At 41.7% G+C, this 23,220-nt stretch overlaps 1 protein-coding gene across 1 annotated transcript in view; it reads left to right on the top strand.

Annotated features, from left to right (window-relative positions):
* Nucleotides 1-21,301, top strand: part of dbh (dopamine beta-hydroxylase (dopamine beta-monooxygenase)) — a 63,200-nt gene extending 41,899 nt beyond the window's left edge. The window contains exons 10-12 of the mRNA XM_028808933.2: nt 5,148-5,275; nt 5,482-5,641; nt 21,057-21,301. Coding sequence (XP_028664766.2) covers nt 5,148-5,275; nt 5,482-5,641; nt 21,057-21,212 — 444 coding nt within the window. The 3' untranslated portion in view covers nt 21,213-21,301. The remainder of the gene's footprint in view (nt 1-5,147; nt 5,276-5,481; nt 5,642-21,056) is intronic.
* The last annotated feature ends 1,919 nt before the right edge of the window (nt 21,302-23,220 follow it).

The following is a 23,220-nucleotide window of genomic DNA, read 5'->3' as shown; positions in this document are numbered from 1 at the left end:
GAGGTAACTGCTCATCGTTTATATGAGTCTGGCCAGGCAAGAAGTCATTTCGTCTTCTAGCCAGCATACTCATCTGTTATTCCATTTTGACCTCATGTCCAGGTAAGGAACCCACCCCGGCCGGGATGCCTGTTGTTCTTCTTGGGCACTTACAACATAATGTGTAACAATCCATGTTTGGCTTAGTTAGCCAGAAGGGTTTGGAACAGGGGGTCCTTAAACTTTTCATTCTGAGGACCTAAATAAGAAAACTGGGACCATACTGGTACCACACCCAGTGTTGCCTGGGTTTAAATAAATGAAACAAAACCTCTCTTTTGGAAATTCCACATAGCTAAAGACATGCGACAATAAGATAAAAAGATGTATTCTTAGACAAGAGCTGCAAGGCAAAGGCAAACTGAGAAGAAAATGCTGTACTTCCCTTCTGCACTTTGTGCAGGCTGATGACGATATCCTCTTTTCAGCACACACATGCTGCCTGATGGGCATTGTAGTCCTGGCATTGGTGCTGCTTTTCTGAGTTGCACCCCTCCCCCCATAACCCCTTTTCTTATTATGCCATATAGCCTATGTTTTAAGTGAGACCAATGGCAATGCACACACAGAATTTCGTGAAAATGCATTCAGCAAACAAGCAAAATCCAAAGTAAACAGCTTATGATTTTATTTACTTATTAAAAGGATAAGTATCTGCGCAGCCATACGTTTGCTATGTTGCTATCCTTCCAACAGATGGTACATCACAAACAATTGCAGCAAAAAATGCATTGTTTTGTCATTCCAACAGATGGTGCATCACAAACATTAACACTGCTTCTATGAATACCATACCAAATTGCATATAACAGAGACACAGGCATTACATTTGTCATTCCATCACATGGTACATCACAAACATTAACTCTGCTTTTACAAATGCAATACCAAATAGCATATAACAGAGACATATGAATTGCATTTGTCATTCCAATATACGGTGGATCATAAACATTAACACTGCTTCTACAAATACCATAAGCAATTTGCATATAACAGAGACATATATACTGCATTTGTCATTCCCACGGATGGAGCATCACAATCATTTGTAGGAATGCATTTTATTTGTGATTCACATCTGTTGGAATGGCAGCAACCAAACAGTCCAAAGCATGCGTATTGGTTTTCCCAAATATTATAGCAACCCCTGGGTTGGGGTGGGCATTATTTCTGTTACACAAAGTTGTTCAATAACTGGAATAATTTAATATGCATAAACAAGCTGTTTTTTATTAGAAATTAGTCCCTGAGCTATTTCTGCTTTATTGAAAAATATTAATGTGCTTAAAGGTTGGGAGCAGTTGCTGATTAGATAGATAGATAGATAGATAGATAGATAGATAGATAGATAGATAGATAGATAGATAGATAGATAGATAGATAGATAACTTTATGAATCCCCAAGGGGAAATTCATATACTCCGGCAGCAGCATATTGGTAAAAACAATATTAATTAAAGAGTGATAAAAACACAGTGCAAGTTAAAAAGTGCAAGCTGGAGAGTGCGAGGCAAGAATAACAGACAGTAACTTTGTATAATGTTAACGTTTACCCCCCTGGGTGGAATTGGGAGAGAAACGATCTCCTCAGTCTGTCAGTGGAGCAGGACAGTGACAGCAGTCTGGGTCCAGGTTTGGCACCGAACCTTAACCTTTTTTTTTCCTGAACATTTTATGCATTATAAATGTAAATGAGTGCAGCTCAGTAAGGAAATCATTAAGGTGCTGGTCATACCCAGCTGGCTGAGTATTAATGTGAATAAATCTATACTGTCCATTATGTAATTCATAATTCTCCATGGTTTTCACTGTGTAAAAAGAGCATACATTAGAATGACGACTTTAGCAAATTAGAAAAAGAACAGATTGTTTAAACAGAAAATGTTAAAAAGCTCAGGCCTGAATTCAAACCGACAACGACGCGCCGCCTTTAGGTTTTACTTGATTAACCAGAGTAGTGAACTGTTAGCCTCCAACGCCATGTACAGCTAAGAAGTGCCACAAGGCATTACATTTACAATTCAAGAGTAACTAACATGTCATATTATGCAGACACATGTGACTAAGCACAATGCGTAAGACTTTCAAAACAGGATCTGCCCTCAGGGAAGGAAGGCTTCATTTATTTATACACATCCACATCAGCATTGCAATGAGGGCCTGTTCAGAGATGATGCTTACGATAGACAACGCTGGTCATTTATCAGTGTCCATTGTTTAGCCAGAGCATCTTCTGTAGTCTAATTGTATTAAAGAGACAACTTTAGCACAAAATACAGGAGCCTCTGGGTGGACAGATGTGATGTGGTAACCTGTCTCTATCTAATCACAGTCATGTGAAAAAGTAAATACACCCCACGAAATGTGGACATATCAAGATTAGATTTTCATTTAAATAATATCTATAGATAAAGGTAATGTAATTGAAAAGCAACAAGGAAAGTGTGACTTTGCAATAATTTATTCAGTAAAAATGAACAGAGTTACAATTTAAATCTGTTGAAAAAGTAAGCCCCCCTCACCTCAGATCTAATAGCTGGTATTGCCCCCTCAAGGTGGCATTTCCTCTAACTGTCTAACAATAGCAGACATCGACTGCCTTTTCCCAGCCCTCCATGCAGAATACTTAACAGCTGTGTGACGTTTGAAGGGTGAATCCCCCCCCCACACACCCCCCACCCCCACCACCCCCAGCAGCTCAACTGGATTCAGATCCGGCTATTGACTAAGCAAATCAAGAACCCTCCATTTCTTTCTTTTCAGCCATTTTTTGGCGGACCTGCTAGTATGTTTAAGGGTCATTGTCATGATGTAAGGTCCACTTTCTGTTGAGCTTCAATCTACTAAAAGACGGCCTGACATCATTTTCAAGCACCCTCTAGTACAATGATGAATTCTTAATGGTGATGAGTGGCCCAACCTGGAACATTTCCATCACTATGCTTTATAGCCGGTGCTGTCTCTGGTTTTCAACAAACATGTCTTCTGTTACTATGGCCAAGTAACTCTATCTTTGCCTCATCCACCCAGACTGCATTTTTCCAGAAGTCCTGATCTTTACTTAGATGTTCCTTAGATGTTAGTCTTGCCCTGATGTTGTTTCTGGACAACAAAGATTTCCTCCTGGCACACCTCCTACGTCGATCTAATTTGTGTGACCTTTTTCTAATGGTAGACTCCTGGACGTTGACATCAACAGTGGCAACATTTACCTGTAGGTCCAGGGATAAAATTCTGGGGTTCTCAAAGACTTCCTTCTGCATTGTGCGTTCTGATATGAGACTGAACATGCTGGGGAGGCCTTGCCTGGACAAATTAGCAGTTTCTGAAATCTTCTCTGGTTATAATTGATGTTCCAGAAAGTGGAATGGTTGACTTCCAAATGTTTGGAGATGTTTTTTTAAACCTCTTCCCAGACTCATAAGCATTTATGACCTTCTCCTGAAGGCGTCACCAAGCTCCTTTGATCTCGGCATGGTGAAAACACACACTTCAGCCACAAATAGTGAATCAAAGTAAATTTGTGAGGATTAAATCAGAGGTTCAGATAAGATCCTCTCTAATGATGTTTGCACCTGATCTGGTGCATCCAATTCTAATTTTACGAATTTCAGGTAGTGTATAATATGGGGGTACACTGATGTTTTCCACATGTGATTTTAACATTTACTGTGTGATTATTTAACTTGTACAATGGACTAAGAAATGTAAATTTGGCAAGGTGTTTGTTATATTATATCACCTTTATATACTGTAGACTGCTTAAATGAAGATCCAATCTTGATATGTCCACATATGTCAAAAAAGAAAAAGACATTTCATGGGGTGCACTTACTTTATCACATAAGTGTACTTCAGTCATTGACAGATTACAATGGCCTTTCTGTATTTAGGCACATATCCTTATAAACCTAGTGATTTATACCACTAAATATGTCTTCAACATATGATTTTATGGGAACCCTCACATATTTAATTTTCAGATTTTCAGAGGATTCAAATGACATCAAGTTGGATGGCATTAAATTTTCTAAATTTTAATGAGAAAAGGACAGAAGTCATGCTGTTTAGACCCAATGGCACCAATGGGACCCCCTGCATCGACCTTTCCACTGCGGCTCAATATGAGAAATCCATGATCACAAATTTAGGTATGAAAATGGATTCTACTTTAAAACTTGATAGACATGTGAACGCAGTGGTAAAATCTTACTTGTTCCAGCTGTCAAAAATTAAGCCTGTTTTATACTAAACGCATTTTTGAAAAAGTGATACGCGCTTTTTATATCCTCTCATCTTGATTACTGCAATGCGCTTCTTTTTGGAATTAGCCAGGCCTCCATTGCTTGCCTACAGCTGGTGCAAAATGCTGCTGCTCGATTTTTACAAGAAAGCACGAGCATGTTACCCCGATTTTGGCTTCCCTTCACTGGCTTCCAGTTCGTTTTCGAATCCATTTTAAGATCCTTGTATTTGTTTTTATATCCTTTAATGGTTGTGCCCCATTTTATCTGTCTGAACTGCTGCTGCACCCTTATGTACCGTCTCGCTCTTTCAGGTCAGCAGACCAGATGCTTTTATGTGTTCCTAACACAAGATGCAACCTCCAAGGTGATCGGGCTTTTTCAATTGCAGCTCCAAAACTCTGGAACAATTTGCTGTTGCACATTAGGCAGACTCCTTCACTTGCTGTCTTTAAATCCTATTTAAAAACACACTTTACTCCCTGGCCTTCAACCCAGTGTGATATGTTGACTATCTGTGCACTTTTTTTATTATGAATTTGTTCAGCTTTTATGTGTTTCTGTTTCTTTTACCCTTTGGTTATTGTGTGTCTGATATGTTGGGTTTTATTGTACAGCACTTTGGTCAGCCTTGATGTTGTTTTTAAAGTGCTTTATAAATAAATAAATAGGAGGTCCCAGACCCCTAGGGGACTCCACACCTTTCATAAAAACCTAAATGTTCGTGTACTAGACCACACTGATCTCTCATGCTGGCATTCAGGGTATCCGATATTGTCAGGTTTCTCTTGTTCCACCGTTTCTAACAGTTTATAATCCAATTCCCACTCATCGTGTTGTACATCTTTTTGCTTTTGACAGGGAGGGTTTGGCATCATGGAGGAGATGTGCGTTAACTATGTCCACTACTACCCTCACACCGAGTTAGAGCTGTGCAAGAGTGCTGTGGACAATGGCTACCTGCAGAAGTATTTTGCCTTCATAAACAGGTTTGTGTTTAAAACGGGGAGTGAGATTCCAATTCGAATCGAATCTTGATGGGTCATTCTTTGTAATTAGCTTCCACTTTCAGATCTTCGAGTCGTTTGCTTCATATGCGCCAGTGACTTCTAGTGGTGAAACACCAAAATAACACCCATTATTTTTGGGGCAGTCTTTTATGCATCTAAAGTAACCAGACTGCTTTTTTTTTCAGGCTCCATGATGATGAGACGTGTCACTGTCCTCGGGATTCAGTCACTGAGCAGTTTGCGGCCATTTCTTGGGACTCCTTCAGCAAACAGGTGCTGCGGGCGCTATATGACACAGCTCCCATCTCCATGCACTGCAATCAGTCTTCTGCCATCAGGTTCCCAGTAAGTAGAGACAAAACGTGTGCTGGTAGTTGGTGGGTCCAAAGCTTTGAAAGTGAATGCCAGGTGGGGCTAAAACTCTGTCGAGCTCGAGGGTTGCGATGGTAGCTTGTAAATTTAGAAGAGAAAATTCGGGGAGCTGTAGGGGGACAGAAAACATGAGTTAAACAATGAGTTAAAATTCACATGCCTTAGGGCTGGTGGGTGCTTTAGTATCGGGAGATGTCTGTTTGATTTAGACAACCATGTCTACCAATCCATCCATTACCTCTATCTGTTTTTAATCCAGTTAGAGCAAAACTTTCCTTGAGGCATTAGCTGCCAGTCCATGGTGTATGGTGGGTTCAGGAAATATTCAGAGCCCCTCAGTCCCTGCACACTTTATAGAGTTACAGATTTAGTATCTTGCAACTTAACCTCCTTAGCATTAGACCCTTGTGTCAGTCGGGCTGTAAAAACAGCGCTAAAAGCGTTAGTGTCACTTGGGCAACAGTATAGACATGTCTCTCGTAGACCCGAGGTTTACTCAGACTATAAAAGTGCCAACAGCATTAAGTGCCAAGTGTTACGTTACAGGCATGTCTTAGATAAGCGTCAGGCCTGAGCGTTACCCGGGCAACAGTGTAGACACATCTTCTCGTGGCATCATAATGATGTCTCGTAAGAAATGCCTCTCAACAGTAGTCTCCAGGCAGTGACAATGAAACGAACAGTGAAAGCGATTCTGGAAATCCGAAAGTAACGCTCACCTCACTCACACATGTGCACTGTGCTGTTCATATTATTATTTTTATTATTCATGTCATTTTTCAAGCCAGATTTTTTTGAGGAAAAAATATAACTCTAAAGAGGCTACGGGAACAGAGCAGCCGTGTTCAGAGGTGCAAATGCAATTACAAAGTTTTGTCTAATAACCAATTAGCATTAAAACAATGGATAAGCTAAGGGAGTTTACCATTAGAACTGTGAAGGAACTGCTGCTGAAAATCTTGGGCCCCTGACAATTACGACTGAGCATCTGGGCCCCCTGGATCCATAATGTGATAATTTTACTTCCCCAAGCTGAACGAGTGACGTGCCTATGCTACACTCATGCTTCACGTCAATCACATTGAAATTTTGCGCAACCATAATTAAATTTATATAATATTGCATATAGTATGTGTACGTACCACCAATTTCTGCAATTTCTTCTTCTCTTGTAATTCCCAAAAGATATTATTGCAAGTTTAAAGCTTGATGTTTGAACTAGCTGGGCCCCCCTTGTATCCTGGAGATGTTCAGCTGTAGGGACCTCTTCGACGGTGGGTACAACAATGAGTGCAATTCTTAGCAGGGTTATATCTGGCTCTGGTGAGGATTTAATTTGTCGGAACTAAAAATGCTTTGCAGTGGCACTCATACTAATACTGAGTTTAAACTGAAATAGCATATGATAGCCATACCCGCGCCTACAAGAATGAAACAATTACTTTTCGACCTCGGACGTCCAGTTGGTGCCATCAGATGATGATTCACAGTAATCTCGGGGCCCCTGACAGGTTTCATGGTTGCCTCCCCCTGGTGGCGGCTCTGGCAGTCATATGTATGCAGTACATGAAAAACATTTCAAGCAATAATTGCCATTAGCACCACTAGTAATATCTTGGCTGTATCTTAAAATCAATTTAATGGTATCTTGATAAGGAAAGCTATCAATTTCTATCAAAAAAAATGAAAGATTTTGAGTGTAATCAAACTTTTGGCTGGTTGAATATATACCAAGTCTTGCTAAAATACTCTTATTTTTAGAAAGTCTTCTGTTACCAGTAAGAGCGACTTTCCAATTCAAAAGGCTGCATGGACAGGAGCAGTCATAAATGGGCTTTATTTAAGGAATCAGGAGATGGGGACTAAGAAAAACATCAGAAAAGTCCCAAAACATGAGACGAAAAGATGAGGCAAGGGGATTGAGAGTCAGAAAGGAGATTCACTCATTAGACCAAAAAGAGAGACGAGAATCAAAGTCCAGAAACAAAACAAAGTCAAAGCTAGGGGATCCAAAGAATATAACAAGTAGTAGAAAAAGTTGTTTTTAAGTATCTACAAACACAGTTAAATCGAAAAGGATGACGTTCACTTTTTTAACCACTGCTGTGGTTAAGACTTCACACGATTTACACCTCTCGTCATTAATCTATCAACTGCATAAACAGAGCCATGCAAAACCAATAAGTGGTTACAAAATGAAATGTATTCAGAAACACATTGGAACAAAAATTCGGACATGAGCGTCAGTAGGCTTTGCACCCTAGGAAACAAGTTGCCCAAATTATTCTATAACATTTCAGTAATTATTTACTGCTCTCATGCTGATCTTTCTGATCATAAAATAGGTCATTATGGTAGCAATTGATGAGAGAATTATAATTAACTAGCCGACCCGCGGTGTAGTATACGCTGCATAATTATTTATTGATGGGTGAACACTTCCTGAAAGACACAGTTGTCCAAATGGGGTGGGTTTGAGGATACGACTGTGAGTGAATGAAAAGATGGAACTGTGGAGAGAGCAACATACAATTGTCCGTTACTGAAAACTGGTTTTGGCAGATACAGGCATATTTTTTTGAAAGTTTGTCCCTGTGCCTTATTAATTGTCATTGCAAAGGACAATCTAACAGGAAATTGTCTGCGTGTAGAAGTAAAAGGCAAATTTGAATATGATGTGGTCAGGGAAATCCAGGGAATAAGGACAGTTTGTGAGGCAGGAGCTGCGATAGTTTTACACTTTAGTACATTGCAGTGAATGCTGGTAACAGTCAGTCTAGTGCCATTACAGAGACTTCTTGCTGGCATGAGGTTTCTGAGAAGCATGACGACTGAACCAATTTTAATTTGGAGTTTATGCGGATGGCATGCCAGTGGGAGTAAGACTGCTAAGAAATTCTTCAGGGAATGAAAGTTGATCTGCGGGATCGTCTGTGACGATGGAGTCAACGCTGGTGAAAGTTACTTCCCATTTTGCGAAATCTTGTTTGTGAGGAAGAGCCGTCAGATTTGTCGTCAATGTAAGTACATGCATGTGACGCCACAAAGGTTGCTTGTTAATGCAACTGGCGACAGTAAGTGCTCGGGAGCCACACATAATGATGGGGAGTATTTGTCGGAAATCGTTGGGGGCGGGCACATGAGCAGGCAGTGCGCATGCTTCGAGAGTGAGGGTGGACGTGGGAGGAGGGTTAGAGTTGGAGGGTGGGGCTCTGTCATGCATATCCCATGACGCGGGAGGAGGGTTAGAGTTGGCAGACAGGGCTCTGTCGTGCGTACCCCATGGTCTTAGAGTTGGTGTGCGAGGCTCTGTCGTGCGTACACCATGCGCACTGCCTGCTCATGCCTCGAGAGCGAGGGTGGACGCAGGAGGAGAGTTAGAGTTGGCGGGCAGGGCTCTGTCGTGCGTATCCCATGACGCGGGAGGAGGGTTAGAGTTGGTGGGCGGGGCTCTGTCTTGCATGCGTGCGTACCCCATGGTCAGGTGACTTAGTCTTTTATATATATAGATTGCGGAATTACGGTATTTGAGGGATCCTTTTGAGTGCCTTTTTCTCTTGAATGGTTTGGCTCAAAAACTAAACAGCACATCGTTATCTCATAACAAGCTTAAGTTTCAAGTTTGGTATTTTTCAGTCCAGCCATTTTAGCTCTAGGCCGTCCTCAAGATGCTGTGATACAGAGACGGTCACACATACATCATTGAGATATCGATGTTTTCAATATCAGGGGACCCTAAAACATCAAGATCCATAGAAAAACAATCAAAATTTTTGACGAATCTAAAGCTTTCAATCTTCCCCCATAGATGATAAGTTATGGTGGTGGAGGGCGCAAAGCAAAAATGAATGGAACCACTGATACTGTTGACATCAATTTTTTGATGGCAAGAAATGACTATAAAAAAATTCACATTCCGTTCTAAACTGTCCTGCTGTTCGTTGGTGTGTCTTGTGATGACATGGAGTGCCATCTCTAAGTTCATTCCTGTTGAGATAATCTCTAAACCCCATCACTAGAGCTGAATCAACCAAAACACACACACACTTAAATCTTATTAAAACTGCACTTGAGGAATGGCAAATAATCCATGTGTAACTTTCCAGAGTACAAATGTTTAACAGAAACGCACTTAACCTTATGCGCACAAGGGGGTTGTGATAGTCATTTGTTGCTCCATTTTGGTCAGTTGCTTGCTGTAAGGTACCTGTAATTATTTCTCCATTGCTGTGATTGATTTTGTTAAATTTGCCATTGATTTGAACCATTATATTGATTCATCCCTTCAATTCTCTTGGACCTTTATTGCGGTTTACTCTTGGAATCCTTTTTTTCTTAAACATTTATCAATTCTCTAATAACCCGTTCACTGGTGCTCATTGATCATCCCTTTTCCCAGCTGTGATGTGATGAGCTAATTTGAACTCGACATACATACACTCAAAGGCTACCATCTGGGCCAGTAACCGTCTCCTTTCTGATCAGATTTTTCACATTGGATAGAGATGGATGGGACCTTTTGTGGAAACGATCACCTGCCCTTGTATCTTAGTGTTCAAGGAGACTCCAAGACAGCACACGTCTCATCTCCAGTACACATCAGCCGATGCTGGCAGAACAGATTATCTGCTGTTTGTTGGCGTTGTGTCTAATCACTGGAGATGCCTTGGGGATAAAGCCTAAAAATAGAACGAACACTTTTAAGATGGTTCAGGACCGTCGAGAAGTTGACATCAGACTGATTAATTTTAATACAACTTTCCTAGCGCTCCTCTATAGGTGTGCTAATTTATACATTAAACCTTTGTGATTATATTAAGACTTTGCCAGGGTGAAAGAAGACTGAACATCACAGATACAAAGTTAGAATTATGGCTGCCAATTTCAGCCCTACGAGTACTAAATTCTCGTAGAGGTTTTGTTCCAGTTGAGGCTTCAACTAAAACGTGACATACAAAATTATAAATACAAAGTGCTGTCTCACAGCTCTGCAGTGTAAAACTCCAATTCTGGCCTACAGTGGATTCAGAAAACATTCAGACCACTTTACTATCTGCACACTTTATTGTGCTATGGATTTAATCTGAAAAGGATAAATTTGCCACTTCTGCCCATCGATGTACACTCAACGATCCATGAAGACAAAGTGAAAATGTTTTCAGAAAGGTCTGCAAATTTATTAGAAATCACAAACTGGAATATCTCCTTCATATAAGTATTCAGACCCCCTTTGCGGTGGCACTCCATATTGTGGTCATATTGTGCCTCCTGTTTGCTTTCATTCTCCTTGAGATGTGTCTAGAACCTGATTGGAGCCCACCTGTGGCCAATTGGACATCATTTAGAAAGGCACACACCGTGTATAGGAGGTCCCACAATTCACACTGCATGTCAGGAGAAAAACCAAGCATTTCTAAAGCTTTGAGTGTTCCCAGGAGCACAGTGTACTCAAAAATTATGAAATGGAAGAGGGTTGGAACCACCGGGTCTTTTCCTAGAGTTGGACATTCGGTTAAATTGAGTAACCAGGCAAGAAGTAAGAACCTTGGTCAGTGAGATGATCAAGAACCCAATGGTCACTCTAACAGAGCTTCAGAAGTCCTCTGCTGAGATGGGAGAACCTGATGGAAGGACAACCAGCTCAGCAGCACACCATCGGTCAGGCATCTCTTATATATATTTCTCTTCTGGTTTGTCCTGCTTCCACTTCAAAACCGGTCCCGCCCACAGGCTGCTGACACGGCATTTCTCAATTCCTATTCGTCCTCTTCCAAACCCTTCCCCACGCTGCCTGCGGTTCCACTTCTACCTCTCCAGGATATGGACAGTTGTATGTTTTTGACACAGCGCAAGCTACTGAAGTACGCTTACAAATTAAAGTAAACTCTGCATGCAGCGAAAATTTACTTCTCCAGCTAGATTCCATGCTCAGCACCATCAGCCCCTTCGCTAAATCATACAAACACATGCATGAAATCGCTCAGTCCAATCCAACAGCATCTGTACAAATGTTTTTCAAGGAAAACCCTGGGCAGGATTTACGACGATACAATGCCCCGACATGTCATACTGATGTTGCAGTGATTTTCTTCAGAGAAAATGGCGAACCGCCTGCCGAAAGGGACATTTGCATCTATCCCATAGACAACTCCTGTAAACAGATTTCACGCTCAATATTGATTGCAATATTATGGTTTGCCCACTTTTATTCCCTTACTGAGACATTGGCTGGCACAAAGATTTACAACATGTTTCCGATAAAGGAACCGCCAAGCAAATAAGGCTTACTCAATGCCAATTTTATGCATACAGATTAGCAATGAGGAATACATTTAGTATTTTGCACTCCAGCATCAAACTATTCCAACAGTACGTCGTAGATGCGTATGTTAAAACAGAGGGTGCGAGTCTCAACTATCTCAGATTACATCAACAAGTTCTGCGTGTGGAACAATACAAAGGACTATCAGACGCACTGCAAGCAAACGCTGAAAATAGCAACGTACGTGTAGGCAAAATGATCATATTACCGTCCACATTTCCAGGAAGTCCAAGATAAATGCAACAAAACTATCAGGATGCCATGGCCATAGTACGTAAATTCGGAAAGCCTGATTTATTTATCACTTTCTCATGTAATCCTGCTTGGCCGGAAATTCTACATGCACTGTCGGATACCCAAAGACCAGAGCACAGACCTGATACCAGTCTTCAGCCATGGTCAGTTGTACGTGGCTTTTTCTAGAGTTAGATCTTTCGACTCATTATCTGTCTTCTCCACCAAAACACCTATGCACAACTGCATCTTTCAAGAAGTATTTATTTCTTCTTGATTTCTAAATTCCTTTCTCACCATTTTCCGTTCCTATTCTTATACCGCCGTATGCTACAGCGGGCATCGGCTAGTTTATAATACAGTGGCTAACTCCCACTTATAATTTGCCAAGTAGGAATCAAAGGTCACAGAGTACCTGAGAAAAAGATCCTCTGGTCTGACGAGACACAAACTGAACTGTCTAGGCAGAACTCAAAGCACTATGTCCGTAGAAGATCAAGCACTGCTCATTATCTCATTATTGTCCTCACTGGTGGCGCAGTGGTAGTGCTGCTGCTTTGCGGTAAGGAGACTGTCGAAGATTGTGGGTTCGCTTCCTGGTGCCTCTCAGTGTGGATAGCGCTTTGAGTACTGAGAAAAGTGCTATATAAATGTAATGTATTATTATTATTATCTGCCCAATTCCACACCTACAGTGAAGCAGGGTGGTAGTAGTATCATGCTATGGCAGTGCTTCTCAGCATTAGGGAAAGGGAGACTGGTCAGAATTAAGGGAAGGATGAATGCCTTCGAATACAGAGAGCTGCTTGAAGAAAACCAGGAGCTGCAGAGTGCACACCACCTCAGACTAGGGAGACGGTTCACCTCTCAGCATAAAAAAGACCCGAAGCATACAGCCAAGACATCCTGTGCTTTCGGGATATCAAAATTAAAACCTACCAATGCATGAAGTTATTTCTAAAATGTTGTATGATAGGGGTTCCCAAATTTTAGTTGACTTACCTTTTAAAATTCAGAGCCCTCAACTATTTCCAGCAGCTAAACAGTAATGAGACGACCTGTTGACTTGATCCCTTTTGCAGCTGGGTATCCATCACACAACATCTGTTTTAATAATATATCTGAAAAAGAAAAAAAGTTCAAATTTAAGGAGTACTGATCTGCCCAAATTCAAACATTTTAACAATGCTCTCATAGAAAGAAAATCAACAAGTCTGAAAATGCTAAAAGCGCTGCACCGAGAGCACCAAGAAGCCATGGAGTTAAATAGCGTGCTTCATTAACACCAAGAAATGGCTTCTAATTAAGAAACTGCTGAAGTGAAAATGGTGGCCTCCATTGGAACGGAGATCCAGACCCTTGAGTTAGCTGGTCATCTTTTGGCTCACTCTTTATCTCATGATTGTTTGGCTACTGGTTAAGGGGACAAGAAGCAATTAGGGATTTGCAAACTTAAAAAGCAAGTCAGTAAAAACGAAGGCACATAAATGTGTTTCTGTAGCAGTAACCGGTTACTAATGAAGAAAGTGGCAGGAATGAAAAACCTGCTGCCATCGCGGCCCTCCAGGATCGAAGTTTGACAACCCTGTTTCTTCTTCCGACAGTAATTTCCAGCCAGCGTTTTAGTTTTGGTATGTTTGGTTTCATTCTTGACTTTTGGCTGGTGTCTGTCATGCTGCAAAGAGTTTATATTAAAGTAATCGATGTGGTGGCGCCAATTAAAATTTGAGTTGTGGAATCCTGAGGCACAGTCCGTCTCATTTTTGGACTCCATGTTGAAAAGACATACCAGATGAAGGCCATACAGCTCAAACACTGCATCTCTTACCATCATTCATTTTCAGCGTGGAAATAACCTTTTATCATTTTTACCCTTGCCTACATACAGTACAGTGCTTTTGGAAGTTTTCACATTTTCTTGTTCTACAATGTGAATCCCAAGGGATTTAATTTGACTTTTTGACACTAATTAACAGAAAAAGACTCTTCAAAGTGAAAACTGACATCTGTAAAGTTATCCATATTAATACCAAAAATAGTATAAAACACAAAGTATCTGCCTGCCTAACTATGACATCCCTAAATCATCACTGGGGGCGTCCAATTGGTTTCAGAAGTCACAGAATGAGTTCAGTGGAGATCTCCAGTCGCCCAGTCGGAGGTTTCATTTGATTATAGTACAAATGTGCCAATATCAGAATCAGATTTATTGACCAAGTATGCATGTTTACAAGGAATTTGACTCCGGTTTTGGTGACCCTCCAGTTAAAAGTTTCATAATCAACATGTACAGAACTGTTAATCACACACTTCGGTGCAAGAAATGCTGAAATAAACACTAAAAAAAAGTATTAAAATATTACGTGGAAGGGCCTACTTGGGGTGAGTCAGTGTGGTGGGCTAACCTACACAATGAAGACAAAAGAACACTCTAAGGAAGGGACTGTCAAACTTAGTCCTGGGGACCCTCTATGGTTGCAGGTGTTTGGTCCAACCACATTCACAATCAGTGCTAATAATTGATCTCATTTAATTAGGTGGTCTTTTTTCTAATCTCTTATTAAACATTAAACAGAAAAGCACAACATTATGATTTTTACATTTCTAACTTACTAGCCATGTCCCGTGGCTCAGCCCACGTATTAGTGAAAAAAGACAGTGAGGAGGGCCCTGCCCGGCTCCCCACTCCTGACGTCACACATCCCCCTCCCCTTGGCCCGCAGCCTCTGTTTCGGATTAGCGACAAGCATATCACTCCTGCAAGCGATCTATGATTCTTAGCATGATGAGAGACGTCGCAAAATCAACTGGAATGTTCAAGCAAATTATAGAAAAAACTAGATCTAAATCCGTTAAGTAGTACATTCGTTCGCTAGCTCAGTGGAGGTAAGATATGCTCCAAAGCAGGTGCGTGAGTGAGTAGGCTCCTGCCCCCTACCCTCGGCCCACTGCGTGTCTCTCGGATTCATGCAAATAAATTGGTCCCACAAGCAAACTATGATACTTAACGCGATGAGAGAAGTCGCAAAATCAACCGGAATGTTCAAGCAAATTCTAGAAAAAAAACCCGATCTAAATCCATTAAGTAGTTCTCTCGTGAAAAGCGGACAGACAGACAGACAGACAGACAGACAGACACACAGACAGACAGATGGATGTTGGATTTTATATATTGTGAGATTTAGAAGTATTTCTATTTTTTCAGTATCTTTAAATGCTTAACTCATTTGTTTATTTATTATGTTCGCCCTTTTTCTGTGTAGTTTGCTTCTTTCATTGTTTCCTAATAATGACAATTAAAAAGAAGCAGAGCAGACACCTGGGAAAACAACACTGAGTGATGAAAGGTTGCAACTACTTTAGCGTCAGACCCACTAATCAGTAATGGATAAATAACCAGAAAACCTGGAAAATAACAATGAAAATCAGGAAAAAAATATTTTTAAAAAGTAAATAATTCATATATCTGCTTAATACATTTTAATAAAAATTTACCAAACTTATTTCTGTCATTTTTACATTGACTCCAAAACACTGAAACTGGGTAATAACAGATCACTTCATTCTAGCAGTCCAAATAAAAACAGAAGTTGGTTGGAACAAAAACCTGCAGCCACAGTGGGACCCCCGGACCAACACTGAGAACCAAAGTCAAGGGATGGAGACAAGAAAAATAATCAAGTTACTGAACACCGAACTCCCTTGGAGTTCCAGTTCAATCAGTCATTAAGGAATAGAAAGAGGAGGGCACAGCAGGAAATCAGCAGAGCAGGCTGTCCATAAAAACTGAAAAAGACCAGTGAGGGAGTCCACCAAGAGACCCCTGAAGTAATTAGAAGCTGCAATGACTAAGATTGATGCAGACGACAACTGCTGCCTAAGTGCTTCACCAGTCGGCTTTAAAGGACAGACTCTAAGTAAGCTGGAAAAAGGTTAAATGGGCTCATAAGACCAAAATTGACCTTTTTGACCATTATACTAAATGCCATGTTTACACTGCGCATTATCAAAAACACACCATCCACACCACAAAGCATAGTAGAGGCTACTCGTTTCACCCGGGAGCCTCTTAATCCCGGATCATTGATAGCCATAACTGAGGATGAGCCATGCAAATGAGGACACAACATATAGCAAGGGGTAGGTGCATAAAATCAAAGTACCGAAATTGGTTGAAAGGCAGCTATTGTCTCTTAAATATGAAATCCCCAGTGCATCCCTTTAAAATGGACGTCTCCTCGGCTTACCCCTAAACAGGGCCTCATAGCCGAGGAGATGCCTAACCGACAGTTCAGCCTATCTTCTGTGCCGCCCATGGCTCCCAGCAGGGCACCATGCCGAACCACACTGCTCCTAGGCTTGGGTCCCTGCAGCCATCTGTGGCCCTGGCAGGGCACCATGCCGAGCCCCTGACACCCGCTGCCAGGCTTGCATCCCAGCAGACCATGGGTCCCCCACAGGACACCACCCCGAGCCTTCCCTTACCCCTGCAGCACCCGCTACCTCTCTTTGGACTTGCACAGTGAACCGCTACATCAAGCAACGCGTCACTCCAGCTCTCTGAACTGCTCAGCTGGGGTGACCCTCAGCAGCCCTGAGTGTTGGCCTCACACTCCCCAAGGGACTCTCCTCACTGTTGTCTGCCTTCTCTCTCGCTCGCAGCAGCTCTCCTACCCTCGTCTCTCCTTTCATTAACCTCCGTCCCTGTTCTTTCTGTCTCTTCGCTGTCCTTTTATCTGTTCCCCCATTTATCCTAAGCAGATTCTTCATATACTAAGCTGGGCGCAGGTTCAAACAGCTACTTCCTCCATGGCACCATTGAAGCACCTGACTGATCTGCCCACCTCCGTACGTGTATGTGGCACGATCAGCCAGCACCTCAATTAACCGTGGAGTGAAATGCACTCACGCACACCTTTGCCTGATTGAAGCCTGCACTTCTGAGGGCCCAATTATTTATTGAAAATTTGCCCAATGCTGCAGGCCACCTATGACACACTGTAGGGATGCTTCTCTGCAGCAGGCCTGGAAGGCTTGTGAGGGTAAAATGAACGCAGCAAAACACAGAGAAATCCTGGAGGAAAACCTGATGCAGTCTGCAAGAAACCTGCGCCTTGAGATCAGATTTGTTTTCCAGTAAGACAACAATCCCAAACAGAGAGCCAAAGCTACGCAAGAATGGCTTAAAAACAATGTTAAAGTCCTGTAGTGTCCAAGTTGGAGTCCAGATCTCAGTTCAACTGAGAATATGTGGCTGGACTTGAAAAAGGCTGATCACTCACAAGCAACATGTAACTTGACAGGGCTGAGCAGTTCTGCAGAGAAGAATGAGGAAACATTAAGACGTGGAGATAAGCAAAGCTGATAGAGAGAGGGAGTCCTGTCGACACAGACTCAAGGCTCTCATGGTTGCCAAAGGTGCATTTACTAAATAGTGTGTGATGGAGGGCCTAACATGGGTGGGCATCACGGTCGGGACCAAACATGGATCCTTATGCGCCCAGAGGCCATTGTAACGAAAGGACAGCAGAGGACAGTTTTCTCCACCAAGACACAGGATGACAGCCTACCCAGGCTAAGGATTCCCACACGGATACCTGGAGGGCATGCTGGATGTTGTAGTCCCAGGGAGCAGTGCTGCTGGGTTCCGTGGGGTCAGCTGGGGGAGTTGTGGGGATTGGGAATCCTTACTCTGTGGGGCTTCGGCCTTTCCCTGAAGTGCTTCTGAGTTGCAAGTTCAAATCCCTGGAAGTACTCCAGGGTGTGGGATAAAAGGAGCAGCTCCGCTTCATTCTGGGAGCCAGAGTTGGGTGAAGGAAGACAAAGGTTGCTGGGAGGAGCGGAGAAGAAGAAAATGAAATGACAGTGCTGCTGGGAGTGAGAGAAGCAGTGTGAGGTTGTGGTGTGACAAACACTTACTTTGGAAAGTGTTTTGCACCAATAAAGCCTTTAGACAAAGCAAACTTGTGTCCGAGCCTATGTGTCGGGAGTTTGGGGAGCTGCAGAGCCCCCTGGGGACCACAACTGACTTGAGGGGGGAGAATACATGTGATATATTTCTTTGTTTCTTAGGTTTGTAATTAATTTAGACCACTTGACATTAAATAGTCTTTATCTGTTGGTCAGTGGAAGAAACCCTCTGTAATTCAATGATGTATAACAATAAAATGTGAAAACTTCCAAGGTGTGAACAGCATACATACTGACACAGTCCTTTACTACCTTCGTTTCTAGACTGTGTGCATTTTTTTTGTGCTTTTTTTGTATCGTTGTTCTGTTCACACCATTTTGTGTTCTGTTTATTGTATGGTCCTGACTCTCTGTAATCATAAAAAAATCCGTGGGCACCCTTGTAAAGAGGATGGTGTATACCGATGTCCAGGGTGAATTGCCCACCACGGCCTAGTCATTCTGGCCCCCTCATCATTATCTGTCTCTAGTTAGCTAACTGCCTCTCACCACTTCACCAGAAAACAGCTAATATGTAGTGAGTTTAATGGCACAAAAATGGCTGCCGGCTCATCATCCATGTGGATTCTACACATTAGCAGTGGCTGAAGCGGCACCCCACTCACTGAAGCACTATGAATAGTGCTATTTAAATATAAAGTATTATTATAATGGTCACCACCATTTTGTCACAGTGTTTGCTTCATTGCTATCATAATATTTTGGGTCACTATGCCTGTTGCTGTTCATGTGACTCAGACATCATGTGACACACTGAGTCATTACATCCTGCCAACATAAGATGACAACATGTAATTCTGAACATCCAGGCCTTCCACCTCTTCTTACTTAACCTTTCTACCATAAAGATATCTGGTGTTAGGATCTTTGTTTTTTTCCCCACTGTGTGTTTTGTCATGGTGACTCTAAGGTGACTCTGGTTTCCAATGTACTACGTAGACTTTAGCAGAATGCCCCAAATCCCTTCTACATCTCTTGTATGTTTATTCTTACCACACTGACAGGGTTGACTGCTATTGTCCTTACCTTAACCACCCCCCCCCCCCACCCCCCTCCCGCTTCTTTAACATCTGTAACCCAAAGCAATTAGATTGAGTACCTGAACACATAGAAAATAAAGTTAATTTATGAATACAAAGGGTAACTTAAGATTTCCAATTGCACCCAAAGTATACAGTAAGTAGAGTAAAAATGTTGAGAACCTTGATAATAAGCAGTTCACCTTGTGTCTGGAAGTTCACAGTGTGGTGTAGTGATTAAGGCTTTGCATTTCAAACCCTGAGGTTGTGGGTTCAAATCTCACTACTGACACTGTGTGACCCTAAGCAAGTCACATGACCTGCCTGGGCTCTAACTGGAAAACCAAAAGAAATGTGACCAATTGTATCACAAATGTTGTAACTCACCTTGGAAAAACGCGTCAGCCAAATAAGTAAATGTGTCCATCATGCTAACTACCAGGTGGCTCTCTGTCTTAGTAAGTTGATTTTGGTTTCTTCTCTTAACCTGCAATTGCATTCTAGGTATGACGTTAATCTGCATCCAGCCCTGGAAGTTGGAAATTCAGGGGTTGGTGGCAGGATTGGCACTCCAGCCACTGTAAATAACCTCTCACTGTTCTATTCCATTTGAACCAGTGTGGTGCTGAGGTGTCACCCGTTGCGCAGCTGCACTCTGGAACCTAATTGGGATCCTGAGGTGGTTCATCATGTGGTAGTGGGCTTTATCAGTGTGTGCTCCCAACCTCCTCTAGCATGGCCTCTGGCAGAGACAGCAGCAAGGGGACTGCATGGAGTAGGAGACAGAGATAGAGATAGAGAGAGACTAAAGCTCTGTATCAGCCCTATAGAGGTTCCTCTTACACACCTCTTAAACCAATGGGGTATATTACATCAGCTCTGTCTCAGGAAAATTTAATTTAACTCAACCCAAAAGAAAATCCAGCTGTCGGTCAGTGCCATGTACCTTCATCTTTGCCACCAATATATCCCTGGGGCTAGCAGGACAGCCAGTTCCTGCTTTGGAATTTCAGCTAGAGGCTAACTACATGCAGAAGTCTTATCTGATAAATAAACATTATTAAAATTAAAACAAAAGCATAAAGACAATTTTATAGCTATAGACAATCCATAAAATATTTATCACAACATATGCTAGATCTTACCAATTTTTGCTCTCCACTACACTCCAATGAGTTTTTTTGATGGCTTCTTTTGGATTTCTGACTCTTGCCCATGTTTTGACTATGTTTCTTGTCAGCCCCTGTTCTTTCTCTCTTTCCCCTCATGTTTTCAATTGATTTACAGTTGTCAGAACACCTACTCAGTGGCACAGTGGTAGCGATGCTGCCATGCAGTAAGGAGACCAGGGTACGCACCTCGGGTCCTCCCTGTGTGGAGTCTGCGTGTTCTTCTTGTGTCTGTTTGGGTTTCCTCCCACAGTCCAAAGACATGGAGGTTGGGTGAACTGGTGACACCTTAGTGAGTGGTTGGAGTGTTTTTGCCCAGTGCTAGCTGGGATCGGCTCCAACCCCCTCTGTGACACTGGTCTGGATTAAGTGGGTTAGAAAATGAAAAAATGAATGAGACCTACTCTTTGATTCATAACATGGAGAATGAGGGAAGTGTTTCAAAAAGAAAATAAAAAATGAATAAAACATGTAAACAAGACTAAAAGAAAAACACACAGATGTCTAATGCATTCCTAACAGAGATGAGGTGCACAATATAAAGGTGCAATTGAAACAAAAAAGGGCTGATTACACGGAGATAACGAGTCTTTGATGTCTGAAGGAACTTGAATGGTAACACGACACAATACATGAAAGACCAATAATGAAAGCAACTGCCTATTGTTTTTCAGGGAGACTGGGAACGGCAACACTTACCTCAAGTCACCTCCACCCTACTCAAGGATCAAAAGAAATGTAAGACGATTATGGAGCCTGAAAAACAATCAGCCTCTGCGTTGGAACTGCAGACGCATTTTGTGCCCCGATTCACTGAGAAGGACACGTGAAACGAAGTGAGCCCCCCCTCACTGCTGTCGGAAAACCGGAATTGAGCATCAAGCAGTTTCATGAAAAAGAAAAAGAACACTATCATTACACGTCTGCTTATTACACAGAAGATGTTCTTTTTGGATTATTGTGAATTCTTCTTTTCTTTTTTATTTTTTTAATGTATGCAGTTTTTTTTTTCAAAAAGCTCAGCATGTTTGATCTTTAAATAAAAAGTTTAACCAGAAATTCATTCCCATTGTCTTCACTAACCAATTAAATAAAACTCCTTAAAACTTGTGAAATGTTTAATTCTGTTGCTATTTGTAAAAATTCAGGGCACAGCATTAAATGGGCAAAATAAGCCTTTGTGGACTGCAGTAAAGGATCCAGAATGCTACACAGTAACAGCTGTTAGATCGTTTCAAACTAGATATGGCCGTACACACACACACACAGTGCAGCAAAAGAAATGAAAAAGCAAAAAGAAAGCAGGCAATACCTTTTGTTAATTATGTGATTCAAAGTTCACCTTCTAGTCAATGTCACAAAATGTGTGCAGGAACATCTAGAATGATGGCACCACACCAACCTAGCACTTCTGTGCTTCCTCACCCATATGTGTTTGTCATCTTCTCCTGTTTCCTTGCCTTTGCTCCCTTTATGTCATATGTCAGCCACACTGGCCAGGGTTCACTGTCATGCTTCTTGTCTTTATGTGTGCTGTTGTATCTACTGTATGTAATGGTACTGTACTTGTGTTTTGTTGCCAATGCCTGTGTTTTGTGGGTGGTTCCCCAAGAGGTGGGATCACCTGCCAATCACTGCCCTCCACCCTATAAATATGGAGGGTCTCTCATAGTTCTTGACAGTTCACTGTCAGTGCACTCTGCATTGGGGGAGTTATTGTGTTGTGCTGTGCCTTGTGCCTTTTTTGTGAATTTCTGGATTTTTGAACCTGTGCTCTGTTTCTGACTTTCTGGATTGGGACTCAGGCAATTCCTTTTTGTGTTCTATGGAAGTCTTGCTTCACAGAGTAACTTAGTTATACATAAATCTTTTATGTTTATAAAGATCCTGCGTTTGCCCTCTTATCCAGCTGGGATTTGGCGGTATATCCCCCTCTAGTGGTGATTTTTGAAAAAGCTTTTTGTAACTGTTCGGAATTAGCGTAGTCAACAGCACTTTATGCTTTATTTACCTTGTTTTCTTTCCTTTTGGTTCCCTTTGTTGTGTTCTTTAATTACAGGGGCAGAACCTTTAATTAATCTACAGCCCTCTGGTGACAGGGACGCAGACACCCGACACCTGTTCAGGCCACCCGCTGCCACTGACACCTTGCTGTGGCATTAACTGCTGTGCAGCTGCATTCTCTGGTTCCCTTTAGTGCTCCATCTTTCATGTTTAGATATCTTTTTGTATGGCATACTATTTTAAGAATAATAGTTTTGCCTTTTGAGACCTTGAGGTTTGGATTCTAATTACTGATTTGGTCATTTATTGCTTGATTTTTTCCATTTTATCAGCCCACTTTTTTGTTTATCACTTTATTTTTCACAGCCCTAGTTTTGTTCATTTTTAAAAATGTATTTTCTGTTTGTAGCTTCTTGCATTTATTGATATTAGTAGAATTTTGTATTGTGAGATTTTTAAACATTTAATTCTTTGTTTAATTAACAAAACATATGTATTGTCTTTGGCAGGGTTTTTGACTGCTTTGACCTCTCCGTTTGGAAACATAAAATCTTAATAAGAGAGAAAGTCCAGAGACTCGATATCCATGACACATGCATTGCCTTGTGTTACAACTTCCTATGTCCATACAAGTGGAGATGGACAGAATTCAGGCTAGACAAAAGTTTAATGTAAATAAATATGAAGTCTCACATATAAGATGTGCAAATATTAGATATCTGTGGTGGGTTGGCACCCTGCCCAGGATTGGTTCCTGCCTTGTGCCCTGTGTTGGCTGGGATTGGCTCCCGCCGACCCCCGTGACCCTGTGTTCGGATTCAGCGGGTTGGAAAA

This window comes from Erpetoichthys calabaricus, chromosome 9 (genome assembly GCF_900747795.2).
Source record: "Erpetoichthys calabaricus chromosome 9, fErpCal1.3, whole genome shotgun sequence".
NCBI lineage: Eukaryota > Metazoa > Chordata > Cladistia > Polypteriformes > Polypteridae > Erpetoichthys > Erpetoichthys calabaricus.
This window is presented reverse-complemented; position numbering and strand designations above follow the sequence as displayed.